Consider the following 20,387-nt stretch of genomic DNA (forward strand, 5'->3'; position numbering starts at 1 on the left):
GAATTTTAAAATAAGAACACTCCTCAGACGAGCGCTTAAATATGGACAGCGCCGCCAGGTAACCTTTAACGGTACCCACTTGCAGGCCCCTGTGGGCTAAAGAAAGCAAAAAAGACAGAACTACAGGAAAGTCACATGAAAAAGCATCCACATTCTGAACCCTGCACCAGTCGCAGAACTTTCTCCAATGGCAACGGTACAGGGACTTTGTTGCAGGCCGTCTGGCTGAAAGCAACACCTCCATCACGTCTTCAAAGAGGTCCCAATCCTTATACCTCACCCTTTCAGAAGGCAAGCGTGAAGTTTGAGGGATCTGACCTCTGGATGGAGAACCTGACCCCCCTCCCTTGAGAGCAGATCGTCTCGGTAGGGAAGACGACGTGGAGGGCAGATGGACAAGTCGAGAAGGTCCGGGTACCACGTCCTCTGGGCCCATGCCGGAGCAATGAGGATCATCCGGGAACCGAACCTCCGTAACCTCTGCAGCACTTGCGGGATGACAGGGACTGGAGGAAATGCGTACAGCAGTGGGAAGGACCACTCCACCACGAATGCGTCTCCTAAGGCTCCTATTGGAGGAAATTCCCGCAAGCAGAACCTTTCGCACTTCCGGTTGACACTGGAGGCGAAGAGATCCACTTGAGGGGTCCCCCCCAAAGGCCGAAGATCTCCAGGAGAATCTCCTGAGCCAGCTCCCACTCGTGAGAGATCACGCTCTGCCTGCTCAGAGCGTCCGCCGTCTCGATTTCGTCTCCGGCCAGATGGACTGCGGAGATCGAAACTTCCTGCTGGATGGCCCAGAACCAGAGTTGCATCGCCTCCCTGCACAGAGGAAGTGACCCTGCCCACCCCCTTTTTGTTGAGGTAGTGCATGGCCACTGTGTTGTCCGTCAGAATCAGGACTGTCTTTCCTCGCACAGTCTGCAGAAAAGCCTTCAGGGCAAGCCTAACGGCCCTCAGCTCCAACAGATTGATATGGAGTCTGGACTCCGACGGAGACCAATGACCGCGGACTATCAACTCGTTGGCATGAGTTCCCCATCCCGTGAGGGATGCGGACGTCACGATCGTCACCACCGGCCAGGGAAGCCAAAACGGAGCCCGCTTCATCAGATTGCCTTTGACGGCCCACCACAAAAGGTCCTGGGCGACCGAGGGCGACACCTAAACGGGGTCCGACATCCTGCCAGAGGATTGTGACCAATGAATCTTGAGTGCCCACTGCAAAGATCTCATACGCAGTCGAGCCTCTGGAACCAGAAGAATGCAGGATGCCATGAGGCCGAGCAACCTCAAGAACTCGAACGCTGGGAGACTGTGGGCATGTTGAAACTTGTGCACCATCTGCTCAATGTGATGAGCCCTCACCTGGGGAGGAAAACACTGCCCAAGGGACGAGTCGAGCACTGCTCCGATGTGCTGGAGCCGCTGAGTTGGCGTCAAGTGGGACTTCTAGAAGTTGAGGGAGAAGCCCAGCTTGTGAAGGGAGTAGCAGGTGACGGACAGATGATCCAGGACTTGCTCGGGAGAGCGCGCCCTGATCAACCGATCGTCCAGGTAGGGGTAGACGTGAATCCCCCCTTTCCTGAGATACTCTGCCACCACCACCATGAGCTTGGTGAAAACTCTCGGGGCGGAGGTCAATCCGAACGACAGGACCCGAAACTGAAAGTGCGAGTCGCCAACCGCGAACCTCAGGTGGTACTTGTGCTTGGAATGGATCGGCACATGAAAGTAAGCGTCCTTGAGGTCGAGAGACACCAACCAGTCCTGAAGCTGAAGGGCATGAAGGACTTGAGAGTAACCATCTTGAACTTGTCCTTCCGGAGGAGTTTGTTCAAACCGCGCAAGTCCATGATGGGTCTCAATCCTCCGTCTTTCTTGGAAATAAAAAAATAAGGGGAATTACGGTGCTCGCCGCCATGGACCGGCTGACGCAATCTGCAATGTCCAGACCCGACTGAACGGCCTCACAGATGGCATCCTTGCCATCCCGTATCATAGCAAGAAAACCACCCCGTTCGTCCCCTTCGGGAATATGTTCAGCCGCTAAGGAAACACAGTTCCACAGAGTGTGCGTGAAACGTGACAAGGCACATACAGAGTTGGCTGCCTGAAGAGCCATACCCCCTGAAGAAAACACTTTCTTCGCCCAACCATCAAAACGCTTGTCGTCCCTATCGGGAGGGATGGTAGGATACGACGCCTGCTTTGCTGGGGCCGTAGCCGCCTGCACCACCAAACTCTCCGGAGTGGGGTGCGTGGTCAAGTAGCAGGGGTCGCTACTTGCTGGGCGGTATTTTCACAGCAAAGACTTGCCCACTGCCGAGAGACTCTCCGGAGCAGTCCAAGCCGCCGCCACCCTTCTTTGCAGAGCCATATGGAATGGCAGTACCGGTTCAGTTGGTGGACCTTGGTCGAGGATATCCGTCAGGTCATCCTGCAGAAAATCCCCTAGTGGAGCAGACCACTCCAAGTACTCGGTGACCCTCGACATCAGGCGCCGGTACGAGGACTCGGCATGGGTGCCAGGCTCAGGCCTACAGAACTCCACCTCTGGAGAGGTGTCGAGACCACTGGCGTCATGCAGTGACTGACGCAGGTCTTCAATCTGGCTATGACCAGAGATAATCTCGTCTGGCACCGTATCAGGAACCAACCCATCTTCAGAACCCTCATCCACCTCAGAAATATATTCCAGATGGTGGAAAGTGGGCACAAAATAGGGGACAAAGACATTTTTTGCCTTGGCCAGAGCCTTTCTAGGGGGTCCCACCGTGCCACGGGGTACCTCCGACAAAACAGCCTCGAAAGGCGTCAAAGGCATCGGGTGAATTGGCGTCGACATTGAGCGCGGTGCCGACAGCATCGACGGCTTCGACAAAGTCCTCGAGAGCGGAGCCCCGAGCGTGTCCTTCGACAGCCTAGGCGCCGACGACTTGCTCGGAGGCGGAGCCTCAAGAGAGTCCGTCGACGACCTCGGCGCCACCGGCGTCGGCGTCTTCTTCAAAGACTTCACAGGTGCATGTGATCTCGAGGGCGTCGAGGACCGGGACCTGGAACGGGCCTGACTAGAACGATTCCCCTTGTCCGAGCGTGACCTATCCCGCGAATTGTGCTGACCACCCGAGCCCGAAGGCGTATGAGCGGTGTCTCTAGTACGGTCACGCCCAACCCCCCTCGGAGGCGCGGACGGACTGGTGCCCTGCGATTCAAGAATCGCCAACATTTTCTTACCGAAGGAAGCCCATTCCTCTGGAGTTGCATGCTTGGTGGGATAAGCAACCCGCCGACGGGCGGAGTCCTTGGACGAGGACAGGGAAGGCGACTGATGACCCACTCCGGGACCGAGACCCCCTTAGACCTACGACGACGATGCAGAGAGTCGCCCCTCGAATCGTCCGTCGAAAGCACAGTGGACCTCGACTTCCAGGGCTTGGACACCTTACCTACCAACAGTTTCTTCTTGCGCTCCCGCAAGGCTTTGGACGTAAGCGACTGGCAGTCGACACAATCATCCGTGTCGTGGGCCTCCCCGAGGCACCAGAGACAGGCATCGTGCAAGTCCGTCACCGACATCTTGGACCCGCAGTCCCCACACTTCTTGAAGCCCGGACGCGGGGTGGAAGAAGAGGAAGACATCTCTTAGAAACTTCGTACAAACTAACAGGTTCAAAGAACAGAAAGTCAGAAGAGTCGAGGCTCGCCGAGATCTCCGAAGCGAACACGTTCGTGGAAAAAACGGAACTGAGGCTACGGGCGTCGTGCGTCCTACTTATAACATCTGGTGACGTCGGCCGTCAGAGGAGGTCCTCGTGGACGGCGTATCGACATCATCGACGCAGGACGCAAACACCGAAAGATTTTCCGAAGCAGCACAGCTATGGTGATTACTGTCATAGATATGGAATACGTCGGAGGACCCAATCCCCTCGAAGGTTCTTTATGACAGTATGACTTGCCTCTCTGTAATGTTCTTTCTGATGAACGTTCCTTCCGGATCATCTATGAAATCCATCTCTCAGCGCCAGCTGCTCCCCAGAATTTTTTTTACCACCAGTGGGAGCAGCGGAGCTCTGCCGGATGCCTCTATGCGGTGGACATGATGTCAGAGCCACTATATACAGAGGTGCCAAGGGACCTCTGTTCCATCTCGCTACATAGCATTCTGGCACTGAGGGAACACAGAACCAAGATGTACTAGCTACCCCGAGAGGGGCAATTAGGGAGGATGGTGAGCAATCCATGGGAGGAACGTCCATCAGAGTGAACTTTCTCGAGCGGTAAATCATTTGTTCTTCTAATGGACTCCTTCCTCCAACGGATTCATCTATGATAGACGCCCAAATCAGAACAATGACCTGGAAGAGGGAAGGTAGCAAGGATACCACCTAAATCAGAAAACTCTGAAGGACAGGTCTGCCAAAACAAGTGTCCTTACCAGACATAGAATCAAAGCAGAAGTGCTTAGCGAAAATGTGCAAGAAAGCCCACGTAGCTGCTTGGCAAATATTCAGAACAGGCACTGCGTGTTGCAGAGCCGAGGTGGCGGCCAACCCTTTGGTGGATTGAGCCGTGAGACCTTCAGAGACCTCCTTGCTGGCCAGATCACAGCATTCAGAGATGCAGAGAATGATCCATTGAGACCGGGTCTGTTTCGTAACTAAAAGCTGGTCATCAGTCCTGTTCCCCCTTCTCCGAAAAACATAGAACTTGAGGGCCTGAATCGGATCTAGCCGATAGAAACTCTCCTCTGACTTGGAATGGTGAGGCGGAGGAAAGAAGACGGGTAGATGGATCTTTTGAGAGAGATGGAAATCAGAGACCTTCAGAAGGAAGGTGGGTCTAACTCAATGTTGCCTTCTCCTTGCAGAAAACCAAGTAGGGAGAATTAACAGACAGAGCCTGGAGCTCACTCACCAGTCTAGCAGATGTAATGGCAACCAGGAAAATCACCTTAAGGGTGAGCAGTCATAAAGAACAGGAATGGAGGAGCTCAAACGTTGTGCCCATTGAAAATGTCAACACTAAATTTAAATCCCACGCTGGAACAACAAACTGGAATGGGGGAAACATATTGGAAAGACCCCCCAGGAACTGAATTACTGTGGGTATGGTGAAAAAGGATACCTGCTCGGGATGTTCTTGAAGACCAAAATGGCTTTGAGATACCCCTTCACTGTACAAAACAAATCAGCAGGCCCGTCTGGGCCAATCACAGTACAAATTGCAAAACAGAGGAAGTGGAGCAAATAAAAGGATCCCTCCACCGGCACCAAGCCGAAAATATCTGCCACCTGGAGGCATAAATGGACTCGGGGCGGGTCTTTTAGCAGATAGGCGTACGTCCAGAACGTCCTCCGACAAATCCCTCTTCAATACCACAGACTTTCAGCAGGCAAGCACGAAGGTTCAGGCTGCAGAGGTTCAGGTGCTGCACCCTCTCCTCCGAGTGAGAGAGGCGGTCTTTCCTCTGCTGAAGACGCCAGGGAGGGCAGATGGCCATGTCCAGCAACTCCGGTTACCACGTTCTCCGGGCCAAGTCCAGATCAATCAAGAACATCATGGCCCCAAACAGACGCAGTATGCTGAGAACCAGCGGAGTGACAGGGATCAGCGGGAACGCATAGAGCAGGTCTTCGTCCCATTCGAACATCAAGGTCCCCCAGAGTTTCAGAATGAGGAAATTCCCTGGAGCAGAACCACCTGCACTTCCCGTTTACACTTGAAGCGAAGATGTCCACATGGGGAGTACCCCAGAAAATCTCAACTTCCTGGCAGAGCTCCCACTTCTGGTAGGTTGCTGACTGTCTGCTAGAGTTTTTGCGGCCAGATGGGCCGCAGTCAGAGGCACGCTGTTCTCCAGAGCCCAGAACCACAATTGCATTGCTTCTCTGTACAGCGGCCAGGAGCCCAAGCCACCAAGCCTCTTGATGAGGTAATGCATGGCTACAGTATTGTCTGTCAGGACCAGTACCGCCTTGCCTTTCACAGAGGGAAGGAACGCGATCAGGGCCAGCCTGATCCACCCTCACCTCCAGCAGATTGATGTGTTCCAGGCAATCCGATGGGGACCACAGTCCGTTCACTGTCAGATCTTGTAGGTGAGCACCCCAGCCTTTCAGGCAAGCATCTGTGACTAGAGTGACCTGTGGCCAAGGTTGACGGAAAAGTGAGCCCTTCAGGAGGTTGTCTTTCCCGGCCCAACACTCTGGTCTCCGGACACTCTCTCAGAAACCAGAAGGTGTTCTGAAGTCCATACCTGAAACTTATATCATGAGCACAGGAGCCAATGAAGCGACTTCATGCGAAGATGGGCATCTGGTACCACCAAGATGCACGATGCCATTAGACCCAGAAAGCAAACAAAAGCTGAGACTAGAACTGTCGTTTGAGGTTAGAAAACCTAGACCATCTTTAAGATGTCCACCACTCTGTCCTCGGGTGGAATACTTTGATCCAGGCTTGTGTCCAAGACCACCCCGATAAATCGGAGGGACTGGGACAGAGAAACCTAAGACATCTTGACGTTCAGAGAAAAGCTCAAGCTGTGAGCTGTGCAAAAGGCTGCATGTCCGGTACAGGTGCACCGATGCTAGATCTGGTGAGCAGGCTCAGACGAGCCATTCATCCAGGCAGGGAAAGACACGAATGTCTTCCCTCCTGAGGCAAGCCACCACAACTACTAGCAGCTTGGTTAAAAACCTAAGTGCAGAAAGGAGCTGAAAGCCACTACTTTCAACTGGAAATGACAGTTTTCTACTTTGAATCTCAGGTACTTCCTGTGCTTCTTGTGGATAGCTGCATGGAAGTAGGCATCTTGGAGATCCAGGGAGACTAGCCAATCATTCATGTCCAAGGCCTGAAAGATCTGGGCTTGAGTGACCATCTTGAACTTCTCCTCACGCAATTACAAGTTAAGAAGCTGTAGATCCAGGATGGGTGTCAGACCTCCGTCCTTCTTCGGTACTAGAATGTATGTTGAGTACCAATGGATGTTTCGTTCCAAGCAGGGTACCATCTCTATGACACCTTTTGCCAGAACCTGACAGAGGATCTAATCCAGCAGGAGAGGTTCTAGTTAAGGGTTGGTGGCAAGGGGATGGTCTGGAGGGCAAGAGGCAAAATGAAGGTAGTATCCCTACTAGAAGAGCTAAGGCTCAGGCATCTGAGGTGGATTTTTCCAATACTCGCCAACAGGGATATCCTACCCCCCAGTGCCCCCAACAGGGGATGAATGGCAAAAGTACACGTCACAGAGGCTTTGTGCTGGGGGGTTGCGGAAGGCACGGTGGAGGTAGAAGCGCCTCATCTAGGTGCTCTGCGTCCCTACCTCTGTAGGGACAGCGTTGTCCTTGCCTGCCCAAGGGAGCCTTGGCTCTACCCCTCTAGGCATACGTGGAGAAGGGGCAAAAACCTCTGATTCTGCCCGCCGGCTGCTGTTGCTGCACTGCTAGCCCTAGCGACTCGGCGGTCGCCTTAGAGGCTTGAAACGTCTGGAGCGATTTGACGACCTTCATGCCAAACAAGTTCATGTTCATACACTCAAAGGGCATGTCCAGGAGCTTATTCTGGATGTTAGTAGCAAAACCTGACATCCTCAACCAAGAAAAATGCTGCTGGACGGTGCTGGTGGCCATTGTCCATGCAACGCAGTGTGCAATGTCCAGGCCAAATAGCAAGATGTCGGGAAACTTCCTTGCCACCCTTAATAAGGGCCTCAAAGCCGTTCATCTCCCCTTCTGTGATGTGCTCTGCCGCCGAAGAGTTGACGCACCGGAGACCCAGGCTTGAAGAGCCGAAAATCTTCCTGCCCCACACATCTAAAATTTTGCTCTCCTTATCCTTGGGATTGACAAGAGGCGGTTTTGATGTTCACCGTAGCGCCATGCACTACCAATCTTGTGGAAGCGTGGACAGAGCAAAATAAGGGGTCGGCCTGTGCTTCTTGGTCAGATCGTTGTCCACTGTGAGAACTGATGCTTGTTTAGCCCACAGCTCCATAACAGGCTACTCCACTGCCTGATTTAAAGGTACCAAACTCTCCTTCTTAGGACCCTGGTCCAAGATGTTGGTCAGGTCGTACTGCACTCTAGACCGCGAGGGGACCCACAGCCCTCAGGTGTCGACCACCTTCGCCATCTTCGAAAGCTGCCTGTATCTTACCAGAGGTGGCATTAGTTTTAAGTCGCTATGCTCCGTGTGTGTTGAGGGTTCATGCTGTCGCAAAATTTATCCTGAAAAACATTTTTTACAGTGAATTTTCTCCGGATGGTGTGTCCTCCAGGCATTCATATCTTCTCAAAGCTCTGTCATGCCATGCTACTCAGATTGTTTGATTGAAGAATTCAATGAACATGAAACAATCATTACAAACTTGAAAGTAACCACTTAATTAATGCATGAGGCAATCACATTGCTATTGAGAAGTAAACCTGTAACTGTGCAGAACTCAGCGAGAAAATTCCTTTATACTTCATTTACATGTTAGCCTGCGTCAGGGGCAACTTCAACACTAAGCACAGAAGAAAGTATTATTTCATATCTATACAAGATGATATATTTACATTGAAAATATATCAATCTTCATGTGCACTTAGGCAACCCGTACCCAAACACTTATTTACACATACAACTGAACCTGTGGTTCAACAACACATAATCTCATAAATCCATAAGGAATAATACACACGCTAGCCTTAGGTCAGATAAACAGAATAGTTCTCCAAGCGATAGATTCTTCACCATACTACAGTCCGCAATGAATCAGTCTCATAGCCCATTGAGGTAACATATCTCTGCTGAAATGTGCAATCTACCTGAAAGTCATAGGTTCAAATCATTTCAAAGCTGGCTCAGCCTTTCAAACGTCTGAGGTGGAGTAATTGAACACCAGTAAACTGCCCCAAGATAACTTACTCCTTCCATGAACTGGGAATAGATCATTCAACATTACTTTTTTTTTTTTTTTAGAGCTCTAAAGCAGGAAAAAAAGCTTGACACATTTTCAAGATACATAGGTACTTACCACTGTCCTCTAATCCTTCAGATTCAAGCAGGATCTTCTCAAAACTGATAGCTTGCGAAAATTCATGAAGTTTAGTTGAGCTAAGGATCTTCATTTCCGTAGTGCTCATGGCCATTCTATCAATGTGCTCAAAATCAATATCTTCTGTCGCTACTGTTTTTCTTACAGCATTCTCGTTTGCATCAACCTCATCCTCCACTTCCATTGACATGTTATAGGTGACATTGTTAACATCAATCTGCTCTTCCATTTTATCTTCCATTGATACATCATTCTCTAGTTTGTCATTTAAATGTCGATCCTGCTCGCTCATATTTGAAACTGCTTTAGTATGGGTGACATCTGAAAAAATCATGGACTGCCCATCACCATGGGTTGTCATTGTTGCAGCTCTCATTTCTTCTCGGTATAAAGAGCTTGCTCTGGACTTGGAAGGAGAGCAGTCTTGGAAATCCTTCTGTGGGGGCACAGAGTCAGTGTACAATGCTGTGTTGCTCAGTACAATCTCAGTGTTGTTCTGGGACAGCCCTATTCCAATTGCTGATCTGTCAGTAAGAGGTGGATCTATAAAGCATTCCTGTGAACCTATAGAAAGATGACAAACCAAATTGTAGCACTGCTTTTTTTCTCACTAGCAATATAAAATATGATAATGCAAGTTGCTTCTTGCATTTGCAGCAGCGCAAACAAAACCAACTTTTTTAATGATGAATCATTATTTACCTGTAACTGTAGTTATCGAGTGTTGGTACTGTGATGAAGCATCAACTCAAAATATGAAATTGAAGTATAAGTCAACACTTTTTTCAGCGCACAAGAGGTGGATCAGCAAGAGAGCCTAGGGCTTTCTACTGAAACAGAATAAAAAGGTCAGTTGTTCTGCTTGCTTATTGGCACGCCTACCATCAAGTAGTTCCTCCCCTGCTGCTTAGTGTATTATTTGGACACACCGCTTTCTGGATAAAAGAAATGACACCGTAACCGTCCCTACAGACTTCATACTAGAATGTGTGAGACTTGCAATGACCGAAAATTTCTTTCTATTCAAAGACCAATTCTATGACAAGACAGGAGGCTCGCATTATGCTTTACTTTCTTTTAATTGTGCCATATCAGCACTTTAAAACTTAACTTTAACTTTCTTTATTTTTTTCTTGGTATATCATTAGAAAAAACAAAATCAAAAAGTTACAAGTTCCATTTCTTAACAAAATTCGAACTAGGTTCCAGAAGCTACAACTCCCATCCACCTGAGGCCCTTTGCAGTCCTGACCTCTGTCCTTGCACCAATCAGTGCCCAGGACGGGGTATAAACTCTCTCACCCATAGGTCCCTTCCTCTTTCTTATTGCTGCCATGCTAAGATAAGTGTTGTCTCTATGTTAATGCTTAGAGGTTTATCTGTTCCTACTAGAGTGTGTAGGCATTCATAGTGTTTGTACTTTCTGTCAGTGATATTACATTAGTATATTATATATTAACAAGTCAGCGTTGTTTACGACTTGCGGCGCGCGCGCGTATGAGCGTATTTTCGCCCTTATCTGGGGTGGGTTTCTCATTGAGTAACGCTGAGAAGAAGCGGGGCGGAGCCGCGGGCATAGCCGCTCGCTTCAGGCAGCCGCCCCGTTCTCCTCAAAGGCGCATACCTTTTGGTTCACGCCAGCGGGCCTAGTGTTCCTAGGTCCCGGCTGCACTCCGTCTCCCTACGTGGATGCGCAGGGGCGTCTCGCGCCTCTGAACGCGGAGAGCGCTAGGACCCAGCGAAGAGGATCCTCAGAGCCTTCCCAGCATGCACGCGGCCCCCAATGCTCGTTTTCACATTTAATCTTTGCGAAACGGAGTGGAAAGGCGTGCAATCGATTGTGAGAAACTTTGAGAAAAAAAATAAAAAAAGCGGCTGACTGAAAAGAAATACAGCTCGTGCAGTCACGAGCTAGAAAGGCACAGAGTTGGGTAAACTCTGTTTTGGAGCCTCTATTTGAAGCTGATTCCCAAGAAGTCAGCTCTGCTGACAAGATTTCATGGCTCAATCATCGCACCCCATGGACTCCCAGTCCATCACACCAGAGTGGAGTGAACAAGAGTGGGAGGAGGAGCCCACTTGGCAAGACTCAGATTTATCCCTCAGCTTCAAGAGGGTACTGGGGGATTCGCTGTCACAGGCGGTCTCACAGGGGGTGCAACCTCTGACGCAGAGGCTAGAAATGCTGGAAGCATACATGGTAGAGCAGAAAGAACAGCTCGCAGCAAGGAAAAGACGGGCATACAGCCCTGGGGAAGGGACATCAGCTGGACACCCTCAGAAGAGGGTTGAAAATCAGGGGTGTAAGAAGGGCCGGAAGAGCGCACTCTTTGACCCCCTCGGGCGCAAAGCATAGGGTTAACGCTGTTCCCCAAAGTCAGAGCGACCCAGTCGCCAGATTGAAAGAAGCCTTTCTAGCTAAGCTGGCAGATAGACCCCATGCCCCAGGGGTGGACAATTCAGGGGATTACGAAGAGGGATACGCCCCCGACGACAAAGGCGGCAAAGAGGAAGAAGAAGAAATTCTTCAACCCATTCAACCCATTTCACAGGAAGTTCCCAAAGAGGAAGACAACATACTTGATATGTTTGATCCGGAGACCATTAGGCACCCGAGGTCTTCTGAATGGGTGCCCTCTCCTAGAGTGGCATTGTATATGTCTCAACACATCCGGAAGCCACTGGACAGGGAAGTTAGATCCCGCATGCAAGCAGAATGTCCGCGACCCGAGCTGCCCGGCAAGCTGGCCGACACTCCAGACCTGGACCCAAAGATGGTCACTTTTGTGACCAAATCAGCGAAAGACATTCGGAAGGGTGTCGATCGCGCATGGAAAGGTTGCCAGGACAAGCTTCTGGACCTAGCAGGACCATTAGCTAAGATAATGGACTTAGTCGAGAAGTCAAAGGACACTGGTATCCCAGTTGATAATCAAGCCCTAGGGAACTGGGCGCAAAGAGCAATATGTCTTCTGGGTAACGTTAACTGCGCCCTCTCTTCGGAGAGGAGGAGGGGTATCCTCCTGAAAATTGATAGCAAACAGTGACCTGGCCACATATGAAGCGGGAGAAGGCGCCAAAGGCCTTCTTTTCGGAGAAGCCTCCGCTAAGGAGATGTCCCAATTTGTGGGTACATACACGGCTCTTGAAAAAGCCCAGAGATCTATAAAAAAGATTTTCCCGGGGCGTGTTTTTGCTGGGACCGGACGGTTCAGAGGTCGCTCGTCCGGTCGCTACAACTATCAAAGAAGGCCTCAGGGTCCACGTGCGCAGTATTAGGAAGGCCGTCAATAAGACACCTTTTTCCCAGCCAGAGGAAGACACCCAAGGGGCCGCAGAGGCAGAAGATCATTCCGTCAGCCCAGTGCAGCAGGCGGTGAGTACACCAAATGTTCCTATCGGAGGGAGAACTTTCCACTTTCTAAAAGAATGGCAAGCTTTATCAAGCAATGCTTGGGTTTTACTGGCAATAGCGGGTCTTCAGCTAGACTTCATAGGCATACCGAGTCAGGACGCAGAACCTGCCCCCATTTACATGTCACAGGACGAAAAAGTGCTTTTGCACAGCGAATTACACAAGTTAGTAGAAAAGAAAGCGATCGAGCGAGAGATCACAGAAGGTCAGGTTTTCCTCAGCAACATGTTTCTTGTGTACGGAGGGGAAAAGATTTGCCCAGTCATAAACAAAAGAGTTGAATGGCTGGCTGGAATACAATCATTTCAAGATGGAGGGTATACACCTCCTCCGAGACCTATTGCGTTCAGGGGATTGGCTAGCGCGCCTAGACCTCAAGGACGCGTATCTAACGATTCCGATAGCAGCAGCCTTTCGGAAATACCTTCAGTTCCGATGGGAAGGAGAGATCTGGCTGTTTGCATGCCTACCATTCGGGTTAGCCTCAGCACCCTGGGCCTTCACGAAAGTGATGAAGCCGGTAGCGGCTGCCGTCAGGGAGAGAGGCATTCGTATGATTATCTATCTGGACGATATTCTAGTGATGGGATCCAGCAAAGAGAGCCTTCGCGAGGGATGTGCAGTGGATATTCAAGCTCCTATCATCTCTGGGATTTTTGATACATTTAGAGAAGTCCCATTTAGCTCCAGTGCAGAGGTTAGAATTTTTAGGCTTCACAGTGGACACTGTGAAAGCGATTCTAGAGCTCCCAGGACACAAAGAAAGAGCTATAAAGAAAGAGCTAAGAGCAGTGATAGCGAATCTATCTATTTCGCTTCGGAATCTTGCCAGGATAGTGGGGCTACTAGCGGCTTCCATTCAAGCTATTTTCCCCGGGCCATTGCATTATCGAGCATTGCAGAGGCTAAAAATCAAGAATCTTCAGGGAGGCTTGAAGTATCATCAGCAGGTGGACTTGGATCAAGAAGCCATGACAGAGCTACATTGGTGGCTAGAGAACATGGAGGCCTGGAACGGTCGAGCGATTTTCGGGGATGTCCCAGAACTGATCAGAGTCAGATGCAAGCAGGTCAGGTTGGGGAGCGAGGTGCGAACACATTCAGACAGGTGGGAGATGGTCCGACGAAGAGTTGTGTCTCCACATAAATTGCCTCGAGCTTCTAGCAGGCTCCTTCGCAGTTCAAGCATTCACGAAGGACAGGGTAAGGTGTTGCGTTCTGCTGAAGATGGACAACATCTCAGCCGTCCGTTACATCAACAAGTTAGGAGGAACGAAATCCAGAATGTTAGCGGAACTTGCAAAGGACTTCTGGCATTATTGTCTCCAGAACAACATTGCAGTGACTGCAGAATACCTCCCAGGGAGCCAGAACAGCATAGCAGCCTGGAACTCTGTAATATCTTGTAGACTCCAGCGACTGGAAGCTACACCCTCTAATATTTCACCACATCCAGCAGACTTGGGGACCCCTAGACAAAGATCTATTTGCGTCCATACTGAATGCGCAGACACAGAAGTACTTCAGTTGGAGGATAGACCCGAGAGCAGCGGGTACAGATGCCTTCATGCACAGGTGGCACAGAGCAGTACACTATGCCTTCCCGCCATTTGCAATGATCACGTGAGCTCTGGCGAAAGTCTGCAGAGACAAAGCAGAGGTGGTAATGGTGTTACCCTGTTGGAGGACACAGGCCTGGTTTCCAGTAGCGATGGAACTTTCTACAGATTTTCCGAGGAGAGTTCCGAGCGTCCCGGAGCTTCTACTCGACCCGTCCGGTTTCGGGAGGAGATGGAACTTGCCAGGAATTTCAGAACTTGCTGCAGATTGTATCCGAGATTCCTGGGCGCCTTCAACCGTCAGGGGGTATAACGCAGCTTGGAACAGTTGGGCGCAGTGGTGTACAGAACACAGTTTGGATCCCATTTCAGCACCTCTAGTGAGCATCCTAAATTTTTTAGCTTCAAAGTTTCAGGATGGTGGTGCTTATAGAACTATCAGTGTCTACAGATCCGCTATTTCAGCGGGGCACAGTAGAGTGGAAGGAAATCCAGTAGGAGAGCACCCAGCAGTCCTGCGTCTCCTTAAAGATATGAGACTGAGAAGGCCGCCAGAGCCAAATACACAGTCTTATGGGACGTCAGAGACGTTTTCCAATTATTCCTCCAGGTGGCTGGAAAACGAAGTCTTGACCCGCTCACAATTGTCAGGCAAATTGGCTATGCTCCTATGTCTAGTAGCATGCCGGAGAGTATCGGACGTGAAAGCATTAGAAATTGATAGGAAGGAGTGGCGTTTACTATCGCTAAAAGAACTAAAACCGATTCCCGAGTAATTTCCTACCCATATTTTGTGGAGAATAAGAAGCTGTGCGTCGCGCAGTGTAGCAAAGATTATGAAGCAGCGACAGCACAGCTTAGACCGCGCGGCGTAACCCAGTTACTTATAGCGCGTAGAAAACCCAACCATGCAGTAGCGACAGCAACCATTGCGAGATGGGTGAGGGAAGTCATGCAATGGGCAGGAATAGATTTATCCTTTTTTGGGGTTCATTCCACTAGAGGGGCAACGGCTTCTAGAGCGTTTGAGACAGGCGTCTCATTACAAGATATTATGAAGTCAGCAGATTGGTCTTCTGAATCCACCATTAAGACTTTTTATTTTAAACCGGTTTCTGATATACCAAGCAGAGTGTTAGCAAGCTTTGAACAAGCATAATGCAAGCCTCCTGTCTTGTCATAGTATAAAGATTCCCACGATAACAGCTCAGTAAAGTATTGATTCTATTAAAGACAAGGAGGCGAGCATTATATCCCACCCGCTAGAGCTAAAACTGAATAATGATTGTGATGCTGTTTGTAGCATTTGTAGTTCTTTTCGCCCTCATGTGATATTCTCTGTTCTCATAGGAGACGTGCAGAAGACGTCATGAGCAAATTGGAATGTGAACCAGTGATTTTCTGGCAAGTTGTCCCAATTGGTCCGAGCAGTTAAGCCAGCTTCGGATCAAAGACAGAGCTGATGGAGTGCGTCGGACACGTTCTGGATGCGTATAGGATTGAGTAATCATGGACAAAACAAAGAGGAAGGGACCTAGGGGTGAGAGTTTATACCCCGACCTGGGCACTGATTGGTGCAAGGACAGAGGTCAGGACTGCAAAGGGCCTCAGGTGGATGGGAGTTGTAGTTTCTGGAACCTAGTTCGAATTTTGTTAAGAAATGGAGCTTGTAACTTTTTGATTTTGTTTTTTCTAATGATATACCAAGAAAAAAACAAACAAAGAGAGTTAAAGTTAAGTTTTAAAGTGCTGATATTGCAGAAATAAAAGCAAGTAAAGCATAATGCTCGCCTCCTTGTCTTTAATAGAATCAAAACTTTCTTGAGCTGTTAGCGTGGGCAATCTTTATTGTACAAACAAATCAAAGGGGTCAGCATGGGTGCCACCTTTGCACCAGACATTGCCAACTTGTACATGGCACATTTCGAAACCGAAAACGACATGGCAGACACTAATCCCTGCAGAAACAACATCAAGCTGTGGAAAAGGTACATCGACGATGTGCTCCTCATCTGGCAGGGGAAACAACAAGACCTAACTGCATTCCAGGAATGGCTCAATCTATGCAATCCTCACATCAACTTCATGATGCACTGTGACTTCCACAGGATTGACTTCCTAGACCTCCACATCTACAGGTCTGGAGACTATCTACACACGGAACTATTTCGGAAACCTACAGACCGGAACACCTTACTGCACTTTGGAAGCTATCACCCTCAAGGTCTGAAATGTAACCTGTCCTACGGAAAGTTCTTGAGGGTTAGGAGGAATTGCACCAACCGTGACACATATGAGAAACACGCCACAGATCTACAAAACCGCCTTCTCAACAGAGGCTACCCGAGGAAATCCGTGAAACACGCAAGCAAACAAGCAGCAAACACGGACCGTACTATCTGCCTCACCAAAACCACCAAAAAAGAACTGGACAGACTGGTATGCGTGACAACCTACAGTCCCCTCAGCAATTTGATAAACAAGACAATCAAGCAGCACTGGATCTCTGCAAAAAGTGCCCCTTTTTGTCTTCAAGAAAAACCGCAACAAAGAGTCACTGGTCCATACGTTTCTTGAAACTCCAAAACAACCCAATACTCTATGGAACTTAACGCCTGTCCAAGGACACTACCGATGTGGCAAATGCATGGCCTGTCAGTTCACCGAGACAACCAAAGTATTCACACACAAAGAGATCTCGTGGACCTTACAGGATCACACGAACTGTAATACCAAATAAGTTATTTACACCATTGAATGCCCATGTGGACTTCTATACGTTGGGAAAACCATGAGAGCTGTGACGACCCGAATTGGCGAGCACCGGTCTTGTATAAAAAACAAGGTACCGCACAAACCACTAGTGGAACACTATGTTAAGAAGAACCACACCAACATGGATATAAAGTGGTGTGTCTTACAGAAAGTGAACACCACCCATAGAGGTGGAGACATTGACAAAACCCTGACCAGACTAGAACAGAAATGGGTCCACATACTACAAACTGTCAAAGAGGGTTTGAACATAACTGTAGAGTGGAAGCATTTCCTGTAAAATATGGTGACAGTATGCATGTCCTATGACAGAACACCCGTCTACAGCAAAGTGTTTTATGCACTATGGCTGCAGATGCTCTCTGAGAAACCACATCCACCTTGCATCTTGCCAGACTTTCATACAGATCCTTTCCATTTTCTAAAAACAAGAATTTGCACTGTGTAACAATTTGTTTTTTGATTTTGTGTCAATGTTCTTCTTTTTAAAGTAATTACACATTTAAATTGATATAAACCATTGATGTCATATACCTGCCATGAACAACATGTGGGAATTAAGTAACACAGGCCTGATTCTATACTACATGACAGCTGACACCCAAAGGGATTGACAGTGGCTGACATCATCATCATGCGCCACACCTTGCATGACTTGCATTTTGGCCCTACTGACTGCCTGCAAAAACTCCAAACAGGCATTTAGGTAGTCACCCCACTTCCAGGGCCCTTGTTCTTTAACATGGCCCTAGCCTGCATTCTACACACTTGCATCCTCGACATCCGAGATGACACACTGCTGCTTCAACGATCTTGGCAACTGAATGCACTGGCAATACCTAAGCTCTACTGCACGCGGCTTTATGCACAGAAACGGGTAGGCCTACCCTCACTGTAAGGAATCTCTAAACATTATAACTCTGCACATTTAAACGCCCATAGCCCTTCGTACCACCTACACCATAAGTTGCATGACACGTGTTGTGGCACCGTAATCCAGAACTTTCACAGCTAACATAGATCATGGTCCACCCTTCCCCCAGGACCGTTGAGAAGGGGTACTATTTTTAATCACATTGTATTAAATACAGATTTGCACTAATTTCTCCGTGCACTTGATAAATGGCATTTGTGATTCCACAGAAGCCCTTTTTATCCCATTTAAGCGGACTCCACGTTTAGTGGGACCACCACTAGGTCTACGCTCACCAAATCTATTAAGACCTACACCACCACCTCCCTAGTCACACACTAACTATGGGCTAGAGAGGAACCGCACCTTTGGGGCGCCATTTAGTAATCCTACCTCTTTATCCCCTGACAGGCGTGACCACGCCTGTTGACAAGATGACGACTGCATCCTAGAGAAATGGATCCTTCCACCTCTGAATCTGAGCCACTTAGCTCCTCGGATTCGGTAAGCACCGGCATTCGCCTTACATAGTATTCATAACATCTCTCTGCTAGATCTTTTGCTGACCACGTACATCCTGACACGTTCTTTGTCTGTTTCACTCCTACAGACCACATAGGACCCTTCTCTCGTAAAGAAACTCCTGTCCTGATGAAGGCCTACACCACTAGAGCTCACCTAGCTCCACGCAAAATGGCCGAAACACTGTCGTGTTGACATGTATTATATGTTGTTGTTCAACTCTTGATTGTGCCCACACTCTATGGGCCCCCTACCTGTCTATAATTCCACTGAATTCTCTAAGCTTCCTTCCCAAGGAACCTATAGAGAATGAACAAACTGTACAAGTAGATGTCTCAAATATTGACTACTTGATCATTCGTACTTAGGTACTACACTTTGTATGTCCTATGTTTTTGAAAAATACCAGTGTATTACTACACCACTTCACTTAAAAATAAAACCCTTTTGTGGAGAAGAACAGTTTCATGAGAATTCTGTGACCACCCACACAAGGGGTTACCCACTCAGGGTGTAGCAGTGGTGACTCTTCAGCAGAGATCGAGCTGACCTTGATCATCCGTTTGTTGATATTCTTGGATGACACCTCAAAATCCAGGACACAAATAGGGCTATGCCTCATGTACACTTTTTGTCCCACACTATCAGAATGCTGTACAGCATCCACCTTGGAAGGAGAGAATAACATGATCTACAACTGGCGGGGGGTGTGGGGTTGGCTATTGAGCCAGGGTGGATGTGGATATCTCAAGGATTTCTTCTCCTCTCCTAATTTGCCCGCTGTATATATAACCGTTTTTCAAGGCATGATGGTTAGAAAGTGGAGAAAGACTCTTGCGATTCACCATACACCACCTCCAGGTAGTACTGCACCTACCTTGTGGGCAACAAAGCCCCCGGATTTCCTTTCACTACAAAAGGTGACCCATACAATTTGCACCTTTCTATGTTTTATAGAGCACCGCGTTAGCCTTACGGCAACTTAAGATTTCTGGAAAAGTCATCACAAATAGTCCATTTGTTGTAAAATGACCATTAAGAGTTTATTTTAAAAAAAGAACAGCTTTTAGTTTCTTTTTGAAGACCAACACATTTCTTTCCATACACAAACATAGTGCAAGATCATTCCACTTTTTTGCAGCCTGAACAACAGACGATTTACCACCAACTCTTTATTGTTGAAACTTGGGCACAAATGGGAAATAGGTATTTTGTGACCTCTGGTTCCCAGAATTAGCCCACGCAATAGTCACCATCTCAGAATGGTAGCTTTTTTTCCAATAGATGGATTTATGAGTCTCTCTTCACTGTCTTCACAGTGGGAGGGACCCGGCTGCCGCAATAGCATGTGTACGAATGCAGCATACGCCCGGAAGCGCAGCAGGCTAGAGCCATGCGCGTCAAAGTCACACTAAAGTCCAGCCTGTCTGTGCTCGTCCGTGCACAGTCTGGGCCCTGGGCTTTAGCGGGCACCCCCCATTGCACACCGCAAATCAGCTGGTCCTGTGAGGATCTACTTAACTTTGAGCCATATTGCACGGATCTACCATTGCATATAGATCGTCTGGTACCTTGAACAGAGACAAGCACTGGGACCCTGAGAGCTCTGTTAATAAACGCACGCTCATCAGTTAAGCATGCTGCTTCATGCCACGATTTTATTAGTGATTTAGGCCCAGATCTACTCTGTCTAACAGAAACCTGGCTAAAGGACACTTCTGGTCCGGCAGCCATACAAGCCCTTCTTGATGCCTATAACTTGCTGCGCTTGGATTGTGCTGTTGCTAATGCCGGTGGGGGGTGTCTATCATTTTCAAAGCATCCTTTAAGGCGAAAACTCTTTGTTTGAATCACAAAATGAAATGTAAGATCCTCCTTAGTTGCATTAGCATCTCGTGTGTTTTTTATGTCCATATTCCTACCGTCTATCAACCTCCTGGGGCCAAACTATGGAACACCCTCCCTTTTTCCATGCTAGCTATCACTGACCACTTTGACTTCTGCAGGCTCCTAAAAACCTTCCTGTTCTAAACCCGTCTGTTTCCTGATGTCCCAACAGCGCCATGATGCTTCTTAGTGAACATGCACTTTATAAAAACCTGGAACATAACATAACATGAGTTAGACGCACTGTCTTAAAGTCAATACTTTCCC

General features: G+C 48.6%; 1 protein-coding gene across 6 annotated transcripts in view; it reads right to left on the minus strand.

The window, feature by feature from the left end:
* CENPT (centromere protein T) overlaps positions 1-20,387 on the minus strand; it is a 1,770,416-nt gene that overhangs the window by 1,039,523 nt on the left and 710,506 nt on the right. For all 6 annotated transcript variants that reach the window (XM_069655330.1, XM_069655348.1, XM_069655339.1 and 3 more), the window contains exon 11: positions 9,029-9,613. In XM_069655330.1, the coding sequence (XP_069511431.1) occupies positions 9,029-9,613 (585 nt within the window). The remainder of the gene's footprint in view (positions 1-9,028; positions 9,614-20,387) is intronic.

Source organism: Ambystoma mexicanum, chromosome 1p (genome assembly GCF_040938575.1).
Source record: "Ambystoma mexicanum isolate Mex_15411 chromosome 1p, UKY_AmexF1_1, whole genome shotgun sequence".
In the NCBI taxonomy this organism is placed as follows: domain Eukaryota; kingdom Metazoa; phylum Chordata; class Amphibia; order Caudata; family Ambystomatidae; genus Ambystoma; species Ambystoma mexicanum.